Genomic DNA, 15,450 nt, shown 5'->3' on the forward strand with positions numbered 1-15,450 from the left:
CCGTTTGACCGTTGGCAATGACACTTTGATACACATATGTGTCTCCTCATGCCCAACAACTTTCGTGTTCTGACTTTTGACCTCTGACCTTTAGATCACCCGCCATTTTGAATTATATGAAAAACAGTTAAAATGTAACGTCTCCCAGAATCTTTGCTCAAAATGCACGAAAACTTCTACACGTGAACTTTGGACATATACGGACAAATAATCGTAGCACATTTTTTCTAAGTGAAAAAATGAAGTTTTTATGAGCCAATGAAAATTGCGCGCGCACGCACACACACACACACACACACACACACACACACACACCAAAGTTTGAGTACTTATGCTGAACTAACACTGAATGATTTTCCTGTTAACAATGGAGTAAAAGATTGTCTCTGTCTAGCTCAGTCAGTAGAGATCTCACCCTTGGACCACAAGGTTGTGTGTTCAAATCCAGCTACTGACAACTCAGCTTGTCAGTCTTATTTGTACATATTGTTGAACGCCCTGTGGGCTATATCAGTGAGATCAATGACTTTAAAGACTGGTGTGATAATAGCCACCTTATGTTAAACACCACAAAAACTAAAGAGATGATCTTCAATCCAAATCCATGGTTATGAACGATTGTCTGCCTAACACACACACGCACGCAGCCACGCACGCACGCACGCACGCACGCACGCACACACACACACACACACACAAAGAGAAGTTTGCACGCACGCACGCACGCACGCACGCACGCACGCACGCGCACACACACACACAAAGAGAAGTTTGTACGCACGCACGCACGCACGCACGCACGCACGCACGCACGCACGCACGCAGGCAGGCAGGCTGCCAGGCAGGCAGGCAGGCAGGCAGGCAGGCAGGCAGGCACGCACGCACGCACACACACACACACACACTTTAACTGTGCGTGAAAACACACTGTAGTAATGGATAAAGACATGCCCAAAATGAGGACACACCTTCTTGTTACCAAATCAGTAAATGGTTTTACAGTTTACAATGTATTCACTGATTGTCTCTGTGTAGGTCAGTCAGTAGAGCTCCCGCCTTCGGTCCACAAGGTTGTGAGTTCAAATCCCGGTACCGACAACTCAGCTCGTCGGTCTCATTTGTGCGTGTTGTTCTTATTGCGCATTGTTCTTCTTCTATCTTGGTCCCGCTTTATCGCTGCTTGCAGCTATATTTGATATTGATATTGTGTGCGAGTCTGGACGGGAGGCGGCTTTAGTGGCAGTGCAATGACAATTTTTAGGCGGGTGTTGTTGAGTGTGGGCGTGCGGCGCGACATGAGGAGATAGCGGACGAACGACGCGGAGGGTAAGTCTGTGACGTGTTAGTGTGTTGTTGCAGTGTGTGTTGCTCCTGCTTCGGCTTCGGCACCCAGCGTGTCAGTGACGTAGTAGCTGGTGACTTTGGGTCCCTTCCTTGGGCACACCTTTTGGGCACACCTTTTCAAATGTATAATAGATATGCAATATTGGTATCTCTTACTTGGTATAAATGTGACTTTATTGTAATGGCAGCACTGATTTGCACACTAGCATGCCACGGGCACATTAGGAATAGTTTCACTGAGATCCTTGACCCTCAAAACAAAGGTCTAGACAACGTATTTGTTCATTTAAGTGCAATATTGGCTGAGATATAGTAAACATCAATTGTTTTGATAATGGTGACACTCATTTGCATAAAAATGGTAGATTGGACACTTTGCCAACTTTTTAACATAGCTTATTCAAGTAAGAAATATTCCATAATGTGGAATCAGTTCAAACTCAGTTATTCATTCATTCATTCCAAATGTATAGCTGATACTGACTGAATATACAATTTTCACCGATTTGAGGTATAGTTCAGAGTTTTGGCTACAGAAAGAGTAATTTTCAAGATAGAAAGGTTATATTGGGCTCAAAATGAAGCTTAGTGATATGGGAAGTTTTCTATATACAAGTGAGGCAGTGATTTTCACCATAATGTGTTGGAAAATAACCATCTTTGTAGTTATTAGTCAAGCGGACAGCATCTTTTTTTGTTTTTCTGGGGATAATGTAGGTCATATTTAAAAATATAATGGTAGCAACCCCCCAAATCCTATTCTTCTACTTACCCCTATGTGTCAGGATACTCCATTACAAATTTCAGACTTCCATGTCTATTTATGTAATTTTAGTGAATTAATATTTGCCTTTACACAATTTCGCCAGAGCCATATACCAAAAAGGGGGTTTTGAGGTAGGTGGGACATTTTGACAACTTTTTATCATAGCTCATCATTTTCAGCACATGATACCCCCCCGCTTCCCACTAGACTAATGTAATACAAATATATAATCGTCCGGGTGAAAATCACCCGTGTTTAGTATTCTAGGGTTAAATAAGACTTCCATGACCTCACTCAATGACAGAAGCATTGATGCACACTCCTCTGGCATAGAGAGGGGAAAACACAAAGTACAGTGCTAAGTTCTAACTATCTAACCAAAGTATACTCCTAGCTTGTTTTCAAAAAGTTTCAGTTTAACAATGAAATCTACAATCATTTCACCAGATCAGCAAATTATCTTCATTCCGCTTTCTTCAGGACAACATCTGCCCAATTCACCATCAGAAGAATATAAATTACCCCCTCATATCAGAGACTGCACTAGCCTTAGTTCCTTCAAGAGACAAATTACTGCAGTCATCAAGCTTGGGCAACACGTCCTAGTCACCCTGCTCTTTATTAAGGTTACTGTTTTTTTATTATAATTAGTTTAAGCTCACTTGGCAGCTTTTAGGAAGGCCACTCGATAAGCCCCTGTTTATTTTTTGTCCTTCTGGCACTTGTTCTGATTTTTATATTTCTTATTTTCATAAACGTATTTCATCCCATTTGAATTATCCTTTTTGTTTTTTAATGTACACATGTGCAAATAAACTAACCAATTTAGCCTACTAAGTATTGAGTTGAACTGTGTGAGTGTTTTAAAATGGGATTCATGGAGTTTGCATGTTCTCCCCGTGTCCACTAGGGTAGGTACCCTCACAAAAAACATGCAGTAATCCTGGTCTCTAAACTGCCTCCCCCTGGCCAGACGGGGCACCTGATGGAGGGGAAAGGAACTGGTTGGAATAACGTGTTCCTTCCACGCGCTACGTCCAACCAGGGAAACTCCCCCCTGTCAGGTGTAAAGGAGCAACTTGGACACTCAGGCATGAAGGAAGCATGAGTTCAAGTCCGTTGCTCTCCCCAGGTTGGCGGAGGGTGTGTATAGAGCCCAGGATCACATTAGATAATTGACACAGGGGTGAAAAATGGGTTACAAAATCGTGGGATAAAAAATATTTAGAAAAAAAAAAGATGGGATTCATATCACTCAACCTCAAATATTCAAACGTTACAGGTTGAACCCACATTTGGTAAATTGTCTCAAGTTTAGTTAACAGGGGAAAGAAGGAGTTTAAAAAAAAAAAAAAAAACTTTAATGAAGACAACAGATGGGCTCTTCAGATGGGCGGTTCTTCTGCAGCTTCAGTCCTAATATTATTATGTGTTCTCCAATTTGCCCTCATTCTTCTGCCGTCGGGCAGAAGAATGTGTTCTCCAATTTCTGAATGCCCTCGTTCTGCCGTCGGGCCAAGTCACGTTGGCCGCACCACTGGTATCATCAGCCATCATTGTGCTGCCGTTGGTGGACACGCTGGACATGGGGGAGGTCAACACGGGGGCGTCGTCAGGCGAGCTCATGTTGGCGGCGTCAGGCGACCTCAGGTTGGCGAGGGAGAAAGAGTATCCTGGAGACAACGCAAGACATTCTGAGTTTCAATACAGTTGTAATGACTTGAGGAATAGACAAATTAAGTTAGATCCACATTTGTTGACAACTCTCTGACCGAAATTAACTACTAGAGATGCAAGACTGCAATCAAACTGTGGGGAGCAAACAGTGGGGATGATGAACGTCAATGTCCACTTAAGTGTCAAGTATACTGTAGGCTTACATAAATGCACAGCAGCCACAGTGGAAAGAAATTGGGCCTCTTAGTCCTCCTTAACGAAAGCAGCACCATGACCAGCAGTGGTTCCTTATGGAGACACAAGGAAGCACTGCTGGTCAAAATTAATGAACTAAAAATATCCATAAATGCAAGTCTCCATGGGGTGAGTAATCTAAAAATATATATAGGGGAGAACAAGGTTAGTTGAAGCACCTCCTTTATCTAGAAAACTGTTTTCATGCAACCTTAAATCTAGCGAATACATCATTTACACCTGGCTGTGAAGTTGGGAGATCATTTACACCTGGCTGTGAAGTTGGGAGGCACATTATGGGTCATTTACACCTGGCTGTGAAGTTGGGAGGCACATTATGAATACATCATTTACACCTGGCTGTGAAGTTGGGAGGCACATTATGGGTCATTTACACCTGGCTGTGAAGTTGGGAGGCACATTATGGGTCATTTACACCTGGCTGTGAAGTTGGGAGGCACATTATGGGTCAAATAGAAAACATTTTACAAAATACTTTTTTCCCCTCGGTCGGTCAAAGTCAGATTTGTACAAATCAGGTAAAATTACCGTTTTAACAAAGCAAATTTACCCAGGTCTAAAATGTAGTATATCATACATGTTGGTGATTCACCAATTGATAAAACAATGTGAATAGTTTGGCAAAATTAAAATTAAAATAAATGTCTGAAGCAGTATTCATTTCTTTCTAATGTTGAAAATGAACCAAAATGCCACTGGGGTAAATTCAGCCAATTTTCAAAATATGAATCACCCTTAAGCCTCTATTCCATTTAGTGTAGCACATGTGACTTGCATGGCTTTTTAAGATTACATCACATGGCAGCAAAGTCTGTGGGATTTCTACTGTTTGTTTAGAGCACTTGATATAAATGGTTTGCCAGCCAAGTCTATGGACTTTAATTCATTATGGCCAATATACATCTACCGCCCCTCACTTCACACAAGTGTGATTTTTAATTTAAACAAAGGCAACCAAAATTACCTTTATGGTTCCATTTGTACTCTCAAGAGTTACAAACCCTTAACCCATTTTGACCTGAGATCAGATTCTAAAAATGTCTTCTACATCCTGACAGTTTTCTGAAAAAGCTATGTTTCTATGTCAGTCGTTCTTCGATTTTTCAAAAATAGCAGACGTACAAGCTCGTGGCGCGCCACCGAGTGGCGCGCTATGAGCTTGTAGATCTTCTATTTTTCAATAGCTAAAGCACACCATTTAAGCCCCATTTTAGCTGTCGACTACACGTTCACAAGAGGGAGCTGCTTTGACATGCTGTGAACTTATAGATCTGCTGCTATAAAGCAGCAAGTATAAACACTACTAAACACACATGTACGTATACTTACATTAATCTTCATATCCGTCCCTGTAGGATCCTCCCGAAGAACGACCTCCATAACCCCTAACAGTAAAAGACACAATTAAAACTCCATTCCAATTTTTTTGTTAAAACCTCAATTCACTCAAATTTGCTACATTTAAGGCTTTCCACTAACTTATTGTCCCTGTAGCCGCCACCACCGCCGGATGAGTAGCTGCCGCTTCCACCACCACTCCTGTATCCTCCGCCGCCACCGTAGCTCCTGTCGCCGCCGCCACCACCGTAGCTCCTGTCGCCGCCGTATCCTCCACCACCTACACAAACACGAGAGAGGGGGTAATGATTAATTTAACTTAATGGTTTTTTTTTAACCCATTTTGACCTGAGATCAGATTCTAAAAATGCCTCCTACATCCTGAGTTTTCTGAAAAAGCTATGTTTCTATGTCAGTGGTTCTTCAATTTTTCAAAAATAGCAGACCTACAAGCTCGTAACGCGCCACTCGGTGGAACGCTATGAGCTTGTAGATCTGCTATTTTTCAATAGCTAAAGCATAACATAATGCTAACACCAAAAGGGGTTCCCGCCCAGAATGGGTTTAAGGGGCCATTTGAGGATAGAGAAACACTAAAGTTGACATCATAAACTCATCCAGAGTCATCATAGACGGACTGGAAAAGCTTAGCACGAATTCTCTGGAGCTGTAAAGGTGACGTCATAGAATGAATTCTCCCTAAAACTATCGTGACAAAATTATAACATTTCAGAGCTGAACATTATTGTTTAGTCTTCCTATGAATCTGCAACAGACCTACAATTTAATGCACACTGGAAACAAAGCGAAAAGCTTTTACCTTCTTGGGCAAACCAAAGACTCACTGCAACAAGAACAAGAACAAGATGGCTGCTTCCCATCGCTGCCTATACGTGAGTTAGTTTAAAGTGCTGAGGAAGAAGTGAGGGCTGGCTGGCCCTCAGCGGAGGTTTTAAGGCTTGCTGCTCATCCCACAGCTGTTCATGATCAGCACTAATGACACCTGTCTGTCATTGTTTGGATGGGTTTTGACTAATAGTCAGGCCAGGCAGGGGATATTAATACAATCTGGGAATACATTTCTTACCAAGAATTTTCTTCACCAATGTGTTTGTAAGGGTGTCTATACTAACATATCCCACATTGGTTTCTATTCAACCACCCTAGGGGAATCTTTGACAGCTGCTGAAAGTTGGGGTAGCCTAACCATCAACAACCAATATATGGCAACATGTTATACATTTCATTATAACCTACTTTAAGTAGCATGTGACGTGTCAAACTAGGGGGTTAATTCTGAACCAATTCCAAGCATTAGTTTTGCACGAAAAACACTCCTTGGGCTAAATTCAGCCATAGCCACTTGCCCAAATGTGCCCAAATGTGCTGACCTCATCACATTTGTAATGGCTGCTATGGCCGTTTTCAGCCCAAGGAGTGTTTTTCGTGCAAAACTAATGCTTCATGGAATGGATTCAGAATCATCACATGCTACTTAAAGCATAATGAAATTTAGAACATTTTGCCTTATATTGGTTGTACCCCAACTTTCAGCAGCTGTCAACAATTCCCCTAGGGTGGTTGAATAGAAACCAATGGGATATGTTAGTAGACACCTTTACAAACACATTGGTGAAGAAAATTATTGGTGAGAAATGTATTCCCAGGTTTGACATTATTCTGATAATATTCCCTGACTATATTAACAGTTTGCAGAAATAAACACAGGAAAGGCATATATAGCACACATGCAACGTTTTAAAATTTAAAATTAACTTAGCCTATAATCATTCCCCCGTTTTACATTTCAAATCCCATATTTCTATTAAATCAGCCACGAACAATTAAGTGCATTGTCAGCATTCAGTGTAGCTACACTATTACTATATGTACATATTCAGATGCAAGTTGCCCTTCATATTAAACGTTTAAAAAAAACCACACAGACAAACTAGATCCGAAAAAGAAGAGAGAGAGAGAGAGAGAGAGAGAGAGAGAGAGAGAGAGAGAGAGAGAGAGAGAGAGAGAGAGAGAGAGAGAGAGAATAGCCGAGCTGCTCTAAAAAGGAATGGAGTCATGTTGTAAAAGTGTTGCTCCTCAATCTGAATGGAGAGCTTTGAACTAAGAAGAAGAAGAGAATGGCCTGCCCTGAGCAGACTATAATGGCTGCTCCTCCACGGCCTGCTGGTCCCTGCAGGGAGAATCTCTCACCTGGCCTGGCCTCTCCCTGCCAGGACCTATAGAGCGTCGCAGTCCCGCCCCCTACCATGGACCAGGAAATTATTCTCCGTTCATTTTCCTCAGACATTTCAGAAAGTATTTATTTAAAGACGTTTAAACCGCGGACAAAGCCAACTCGAGTCGTGACAAATCATGACAACAAACACAATTTGTTGGGCCGAACACATAATTAGAAAGAAGAAAAAAACGGCAGGTTACAACACTTTTTTTGTTGTTTTTCTTCTTTGTAATTATTTGTTTGGTCCAAAATATTGTTTGTGTTGTCATGAGTTGTCACGACTCCAGTTGGCTTTGTCCGCGGCGTAACCGTCTTTAAATAACCATAACCGTCTTTAAACCGTCTTTAAAAGCTATAATATGACACAGATGCGTCCTCAGGTCTAAATGGGTTAAATAAATACTTTGTGAAATGTCTATGGGAAAAATGCATTGGGATTCATTTCCTGGTCCATGGTAGGGGGCGGGACTGCGACGCTCTATACCGTATCACCAGAACAGAGAAGAAAGACCTCTCCCTGCCAGGACCTGTACCGTATCACCAGACCAGAGAAGAAAGACCTCTCCCTGCCAGGACCTGTACCGTATCCCCAGAACAGAGACGAAAGACCTCTCCCTGCTGGGACCTGTACCGTATCACCAGAACAGAGAAGAAAGACCTCTCCCTGCCAGGACCTGTACCGTATCCCCAGAACAGAGAAGAAAGACCTCTCCCTGCCGGGACCTGTACCGTATCACCAGAACAGAGACAAAAGACCTCTCCCTGCTGGGACCTGTACCGTATCCCCAGAACAGAGAAGAAAGACCTCTCCCTGTCGGGACCTGTACCGTATCACCAGAACAGAGAAGAAAGACCTCTCCCTGTCGGGACCTGTACCGTATCACCAGAACAGAGAAGACCTCTCCCTGCCGGGACCTGTACCGTATCACCAGAACAGAGAAGAAAGACCTCTCCCTGCCGGGACCTGTACCGTATCACCAGAACAGAGAAGAAAGACCTCTCCCTGCCGGGACCTGTACCATATCACCAGAACAGAGAAGAAAGACCTCTCCCTGTCGGGACCTGTACCGTATCACCAGAACAGAGAAGACCTCTCCCTGCCGGGACCTGTACCGTATCACCAGAACAGAGAAGAAAGACCTCTCCCTGCCGGGACCTGTACCGTATCACCAGAACAGAGAAGAAAGACCTCTCCCTGTCGGGACCTGTACCGTATCACCAGAACAGAGAAGAAAGACCTCTCCCTGTCGGGACCTGTACCGTATCACCAGAACAGAGAAGACCTCTCCCTGCCGGGACCTGTACCGTATCACCAGAACAGAGAAGAAAGACCTCTCCCTGCCGGGACCTGTACCGTATCACCAGAACAGAGAAGAAAGACCTCTCCCTGTCGGGACCTGTACCGTATCACCAGAACAGAGAAGAAAGACCTCTCCCTGTCGGGACCTGTACCGTATCACCAGAACAGAGAAGAAAGACCTCTCCCTGCCGGGACCTGTACCGTATCACCAGAACAGAGAAGAAAGACCTCTCCCTGTCGGGACCTGTACCGTATCCCCAGAACAGAGAAGAAAGACCTCTCCCTGCCAGGACCTGTACCGTATCACCAGAACAGAGAAGAAAGACCTCTCCCTGCCAGGACCTGTACCGTATCACCAGAACAGAGAAGAAAGACCTCTCCCTGCCGGGACCTGTACCGTATCACCAGAACAGAGACGAAAGACCTCTCCCTGCCGGGACCTGTACCGTATCACCAGAACAGAGAAGAAAGACCTCTCCCTGCCGGGACCTGTACCATATCACCAGACCAGAGAAGAAAGACCTCTCCCTGCCAGGACCTGTACCGTATCACCAGAACAGAGAAGAAAGACCTCTCCCTGTCGGGACCTGTACCGTATCACCAGAACAGAGAAGACCTCTCCCTGCCGGGACCTGTACCGTATCACCAGAACAGAGAAGAAAGACCTCTCCCTGCCGGGACCTGTACCATATCACCAGACCAGAGAAGAAAGACCTCTCCCTGCCGGGACCTGTACCGTATCCCCAGAACAGAGACGAAAGACCTTTTCCTGCCGGGACCTGTACCGTATCACCAGACCAGAGAAGAAAGACCTTTTCCTGGCGGGACCTATAGGGTGTACCAAAACTCCTGGAGGGGGCGTCAACATATGTGTCACGTGGTAGCGGCCGCCATACTTGCTGGCTTGTCTGGTTTGTTTACATTGAGCGACTATCCGTGTGCTTGTATACGTTCTTTTTTTTAAACTGACCTCACAATGGTGCAGACTTGCTCAGTAAATAAGTGCCACAGCAGGTCGCGTCGAGGAAATGAGCCAGAAAACGGAATTAGATGTTCAGCTTTCCAGCATGGAGACAGCATCAAGGAACCCAGATTGATGAGTTTACGTAGAATGGCTTTGATCTCGGCTGTACGGCGCACGGGCGCAGAGACATAACGTTCAACAAAGTATCTAAGCACAGCCGTGTTTGTTCACAACATTTTCCTTGTCCTTGTAATGTATTTGGGCCCGACGTTCTTTCTATCCATCCTAGTGTTGGTTCACTATGTTGTCGCCAAGAACGAGCTCAATATTTACAAAAACATACCACCGTCACTCTATTCTGAGTGATGTGGGCTAGAATGTAATGCCCACGAGAGGGCCGTCCCTAGATTTCAGACGCCGCCCCCCTCTTGGTGACGTACACATTTTCACACGCTATTACCACAGAAGAAAGGCCTTTCCCTGTCGGGGCCTCATAGTGGCGTTGCTGACAATTCCCTTTTCCTTCCCTTTTCAAATGTTTTATATCATCCACAGCACTTGAATGAACAGTATCCATGTTTCTTTGTCATTTCACAAAAATAAAAGTTTGACACATGTACTAATTAAAGAACATGGAAAATCCACAAAAGAAAATATACAAAAACATTAACATTTAGTAAATGTACTTGTCCTTTATCTTTCAGTCTGTTATACACAACATTCTTTCCACAGTTATTTTAAAATAAAAACAAAATCTACTTTGTACTATTCTCTTTTTGTGATAGGCCTATCCTTTTTATTATTTCAGTTCAGGGTCAGCAACTCTCATGCACCTCTAGCACCTCTGCTGGAACACTCCATCATCGCAGTTCCTGTTTACACTGAGCATGTGCAAACCTCCCGCAGGAGAGTGGGCCGCACCTCTGTGCACCATCCTCTTTATTTGTCCTAGCGGAAAACCAAGGAAGTGAGTTGATCAAATAGAATCCATTTTCGGGTAGCCTACTGCTTTGTCTATTTCTCGCTCAAATGTTTTCAAAAACATTTGAGAGCAATGTTTAGCTGTAAATGACGTGTCAGTGTTAGTGTCACAGACAGTGTGTGTGTGTGTGTTTACATGGCTGTCATATTGGAAACAGCAGTAAATCAGCGGGGCCCAGCAGGTGCTCAGAGGGTTTGATTAGGCAGCGTTCTGTTATCAAGAAATAACACACCGCTGAATTCAACGATTGACCAATCAGAATCAAGCATTCAACCAAGCCATGTAATACAAATAATCGTCCGGGTCACCCGTGTTTAGTATTCTAGGGTTAAATAAGCCGCACCACTGGTATCATCAGCCATCATTGTGCTGCCGTTGGCGGACACGCTGGACATGGGGGAGGTCAACACGGGGGCGTCGTCAGGCGAGCTCAGGTTGGCGGCGTCAGGCGACCTCAGGTTGGCGAGGGAGAAAGAGTATCCTGGAGACGACGCAAGACATTCTGAGTTTCAATACAGTTGTAATGACTTGAGGAATAGACAAATTAAGTTAGATCCACATTTGTTGACAACTCTCTGACCGAAATTAACTACTAGAGATGCAAGACTGCAATCAAACTGTGGGGAGCAAACAGTGGGGATGATGAACGTCGATGTCCACTTAAGTGTCAAGTATACTGTAGGCTTACGGCCGTGCTCCACCGGGCGCGTCAGCGTCGCGTCAGTGTCGCGTCTCCGTCACCGTCAGGGAATGTTCCCTTTTTAAATCAATGAAGGGTGGCTCCACTGCCCGCGTTGCGTTGCGGGAGACGCGACGCGTGCATTAAAATTGAACCGGTGCGTTTTTTGACGCACGCGACGGAGACGCAACGCGTCCGGTGGAGCCCTGGCGTTAGTCCTCCTTAACGAAAGCAGCACCATGACCAGCAGTGGTTCCTTATGGAGACACAAGGAAGCACTGCTGGTCAAAATTAATGAACTAAAATATCCATAAATGCAAGTCTCCATGGGCTGAGTAATCTAAACATATATATAGGGGAGAACAAGGTTAGTTGAAGCACCTCCTTTATCTAGAAAACTGTTTCCATGCAACCTTAAATCTAGCGAATACATCATTTACACCTGGCTGTGAAGTTGGGGCACATTATGGGTCATTTACACCTGGCTGTGAAGTTGGGGCACATTATGGGTCATTATGGGTCATTTACACCTGGCTGTGGAGTTGGGAGGCACATTATGGGTCATTTACACCTGGCTGTGAAGTTGGGAGGCACATTATGAATACATCATTTACACCTGGCTGTGAAGTTGGGAGGCACATTATGAATACATCATTTACACCTGGCTGTGAAGTTGGGAGGCACATTATGAATACATCATTTACACCTGGCTGTGAAGTTGGGAGGCACATTATGGGTCATTTACACCTGGCTGTGAAGTTGGGAGGCACATTATGGGTCAAATAGAAAACATTTTACAAAATACTTTTTTCCCCCTCGGTCGGTCAAAGTCAGATTTGTACAAATCAGGTAAAATGACCGTTTTAACAAAGCAAATTTACCCAGGTCTAAAATGTAGTATATCATACATGTTGGTGATTTACCAATAATGATAAAACAATGTGAATAGTTTGGCAAAATTAAAATAAATGTCTGAAGCAGTATTCATTTATTTCGAATGTTGAAAATGAACCAAAATGCCACTGGGGTAAATTCAGCCAATTTTCAAAATATGAATCACCCTTAAGCCTCTATTCCATTTAGTGTAGCACAATGTTTCTCAGACTTGCATGGCTTTTGAAGATTACATCACATGGCAGCAAAGTCTGTGGGATTTCTACTGTTTGTTTAGAGCACTTGATATAAATGGTTTGCCAGCCAAGTCAATGGACTTTAATGTTTGTTTAGGGCAGTAAATAACGACGCAAGTCATCATATGGCCAATATACATCTACCGCCCCTCACTTCACACAAGTGTGATTTTTAATTTAAACAAAGGCAACCAAAATTACCTTTATGGTTCCATTTGTACTCTCAAGAGTTACAAACCCTTAACCCATTTTGACCTGAGATCAGATTCTAAAAATGTCTTCTACATCCTGACAGTTTTCTGAAAAAGCTATGTTTCTATGTCAGTCGTTCTTCGATTTTTCAAAAATAGCAGACCTACAAGCTCGTAGCGCGCCACTCGGTGGCGCGCTATGAGCTTGTAGATCTGCTATTTTTCAATAGCTAAAGCATAACATAATGCTAACACCAAAAGGGGTTCCCGCCCAGAATGGGTTTAAGGGGCCATTTGAGGATAGAGAAACACTAAAGTTGACATCATAAACTCATCCAGAGTCATCATAGACGGACTGGAAAAGCTTAGCACGAATTCTCTGGAGCTGTAAAGGTGACGTCATAGAATGAATTCTCCCTAAAACTATCATGACAAAATTATAACATTTCAGAGCTGAACATTATTGTTTAGTCTTCCTATGAATCTGCAACAGACCTACAATTTAATGCACACTGGAAACAAAGCGAAAAGCTTTTACCTTCTTGGGCAAACCAAAGACTCACTGCAACAAGAACAAGAACAAGATGGCTGCTTCCCATCGCTGCCTATACGTGAGTTAGTTTAAAGTGCTGAGGAAGAAGTGAGGGCTGGCTGGCCCTCAGCGGAGGTTTTAAGGCTTGCTGCTCATCCCACAGCTGTTCATGATCAGCACTAATGACACCTGTCTGTCATTGTTTGGATGGGAAGGTTTTGACTAATAGTCAGGCCAGGCAGGGGATATTAATACAATCTGGGAATACATTTCTTACCAAGAATTTTCTTCACCAATGTGTTTGTAAGTGTGTCTATACTAACATATCCCACATTGGTTTCTATTCAACCACCCTAGGGGAATCTTTGACAGCTGCTGAAAGTTGGGGTAGCCTAACCATCAACAACCAATATATGGCAACATGTTATACATTTCATTATAACCTACTTTAAGTAGCATGTGTTAAGACCTTTGAAGGATTAACATGAATTATCTGGAGCTGTATGTTCAGGTGACATCATAGAATGAATGCTCATTGCTCCCCAAACTATCAGGACAGAATTATAACATTTCTTCGACCTACAACTTAACGAATGCACATTGGAAACAAAGCGAAAAGCTTTTACCTTAGCCAAACAGAGCCATCTCCCTCTCAGCTGTCCTACACTGTGTCCCTTTCAGCTATCCTAGGCCTACTGATCTGTCTCTCCTACATGCATGAACGTTGAAACCATTGCCATTATAATAATAATAATAATAATAATAATAGCTCAAATTCATATTATAGCAAGCATTATATTGCTTGCAGATAGGGACACACAGCTTGTGAGGATAATCAGCTTCAATAAGACCACCTCACTCAATGACAGAAGCATTGATGCACACACCTTACCCTAGAACACTAAACATATTTTGTTACATCACTAAACACAGGTAGGCTATATTTTACCCAATGCAACATATTCCATAAAAAATATTTATCAAAACATATTTAAGTAGGCCTACAGCAATACAACTTGAGCTACTCTAAATATTTCAAAAAAGAAAATTGGGAACTTCTCCTATGGTCCACCCCTTCCTATAGGACATGTGAGAATGTTCCTGTGAAGGAAGAAAAAATATATATATATGTGGGTATATGGGATTTTTCTCTATCACACTATCACTAAATACGGGTGAAATTCACCCAAACACCTGCCTTTAGAAAAAACGAGGGATGTGGGCAGGGAAACAAACCTACCTTCTGTGATGTCACTGAGCATCATGAAGGTACTGAAAGACCCACCCATGCACTCAGACATCAGCAACATTATGAAAATGACGTAAGGGATAATGGCTAGGTGGTCATTGTCGGGAGATAATTCACCGACAACCTGGAGGTTAATCACCCTGAAGGTGAATTATATCCTGACAATGACCACTAGCCAGATATTATCCCACTTATTGCAAAACACAACAAACTAGAAAAAGTGCCCTTCTGGGCACAGGTCTCCACCAGGAGGCTAGGACTGTGTGAGATGTTTGGCAAAATGTTTAGGATTAATATAAACATGTTTTTGAGGCATTTTGTTCCAAAAATGTGTTTTGCAAAAATCAACCTGTTGGTGGCGCTATAACAGGCCAATGTGAAAAGGGTGGGATATATTCCTCAGCCTAGTAAGAAAATGTGTGAAAGATTTCACGTAAATTGCATGCTGCGTTCATGATTTGAGGCTTTTGTTCAAAACGGGGCAATCTTGCAAAATGTGAAAGCCAATTATAGCCAATTAGGATGGAATATGAAATATCGGACAGATCCGACTTGAGCACATGACCATAGAGATACTGTGTAACGATTTTTAGACAGAATCTGGAGTAGTAATATCAAAAAATATCAAAAATATGTGTTTTACAAAAGTCGGCCTCCTGGTGACGCTATAAAAGGCAGATGCGGAAAATGCAGGTCAACGGTTTGTCCTTGGCCTCTAGGGAGTGTGCATGCAACGTTTTACGCAGATCGGTGCAGTTTTAGGTAAAAAAATTGAAAAGCTGCCTCATGGTGGCGCTATAACAG

The 15,450-nt window shown here is 43.2% G+C and overlaps 1 protein-coding gene across 3 annotated transcripts; it reads right to left on the reverse strand.

Moving 5' to 3' along the window:
- Positions 1–3,316: 3,316 nt before the first annotated feature.
- On the reverse strand, positions 3,317–13,542 carry LOC306921396 (uncharacterized protein). Of its 3 annotated transcripts, none has more exons than XR_013789749.1 (5): positions 13,404–13,542; positions 11,209–11,346; positions 5,522–5,660; positions 5,372–5,431; positions 3,317–3,783 (listed from the first exon to the last, which is right to left on the reverse strand). XR_013789749.1 is itself a non-coding variant. In XM_079498514.1 (5 exons), the coding sequence occupies exons 1-4, from the start codon at positions 13,462–13,464 to the stop codon at positions 5,373–5,375; spliced, it is 390 nt and encodes a 129-aa protein (XP_079354640.1). In that variant the 5' UTR covers positions 13,465–13,542; the 3' UTR covers positions 3,317–3,783; position 5,372. The 3 variants fall into 3 exon arrangements, 2 of the variants coding, with proteins under 2 accessions (XP_079354640.1, XP_079354639.1); XM_079498514.1 differs by having other exon boundaries at positions 5,372–5,427; positions 11,212–11,346; XM_079498513.1 differs by having other exon boundaries at positions 5,372–5,427.
- Between the last annotated feature and the right edge of the window lie 1,908 nt (positions 13,543–15,450).

This window comes from Electrona antarctica, assembly GCF_951216825.1.
Source record: "Electrona antarctica genome assembly, chromosome: 1".
NCBI classification, from domain to species: Eukaryota; Metazoa; Chordata; class Actinopteri; order Myctophiformes; family Myctophidae; genus Electrona; species Electrona antarctica.

Bases quoted from the DNA above. Each gene is read 5' to 3' on its own strand.
- LOC306921396 (XM_079498513.1), bottom strand. From the start codon at position 13,464: ATGGGAAGCAGCCATCTTGTTCTTGTTCTTGTTGCAGTGAGTCTTTGG. The intron at 5,661-11,208 runs GTGCGGCTTATT...GTGTTTGTGTAG, and splicing joins GATGGCTGATGATACCAGTG to GTGGTGGAGGATACGGCGGC. The intron at 5,428-5,521 runs GTTAGTGGAAAG...TTTTACTGTTAG, and splicing joins GGCGGCTACAGGGACAATAA to GGGTTATGGAGGTCGTTCTT.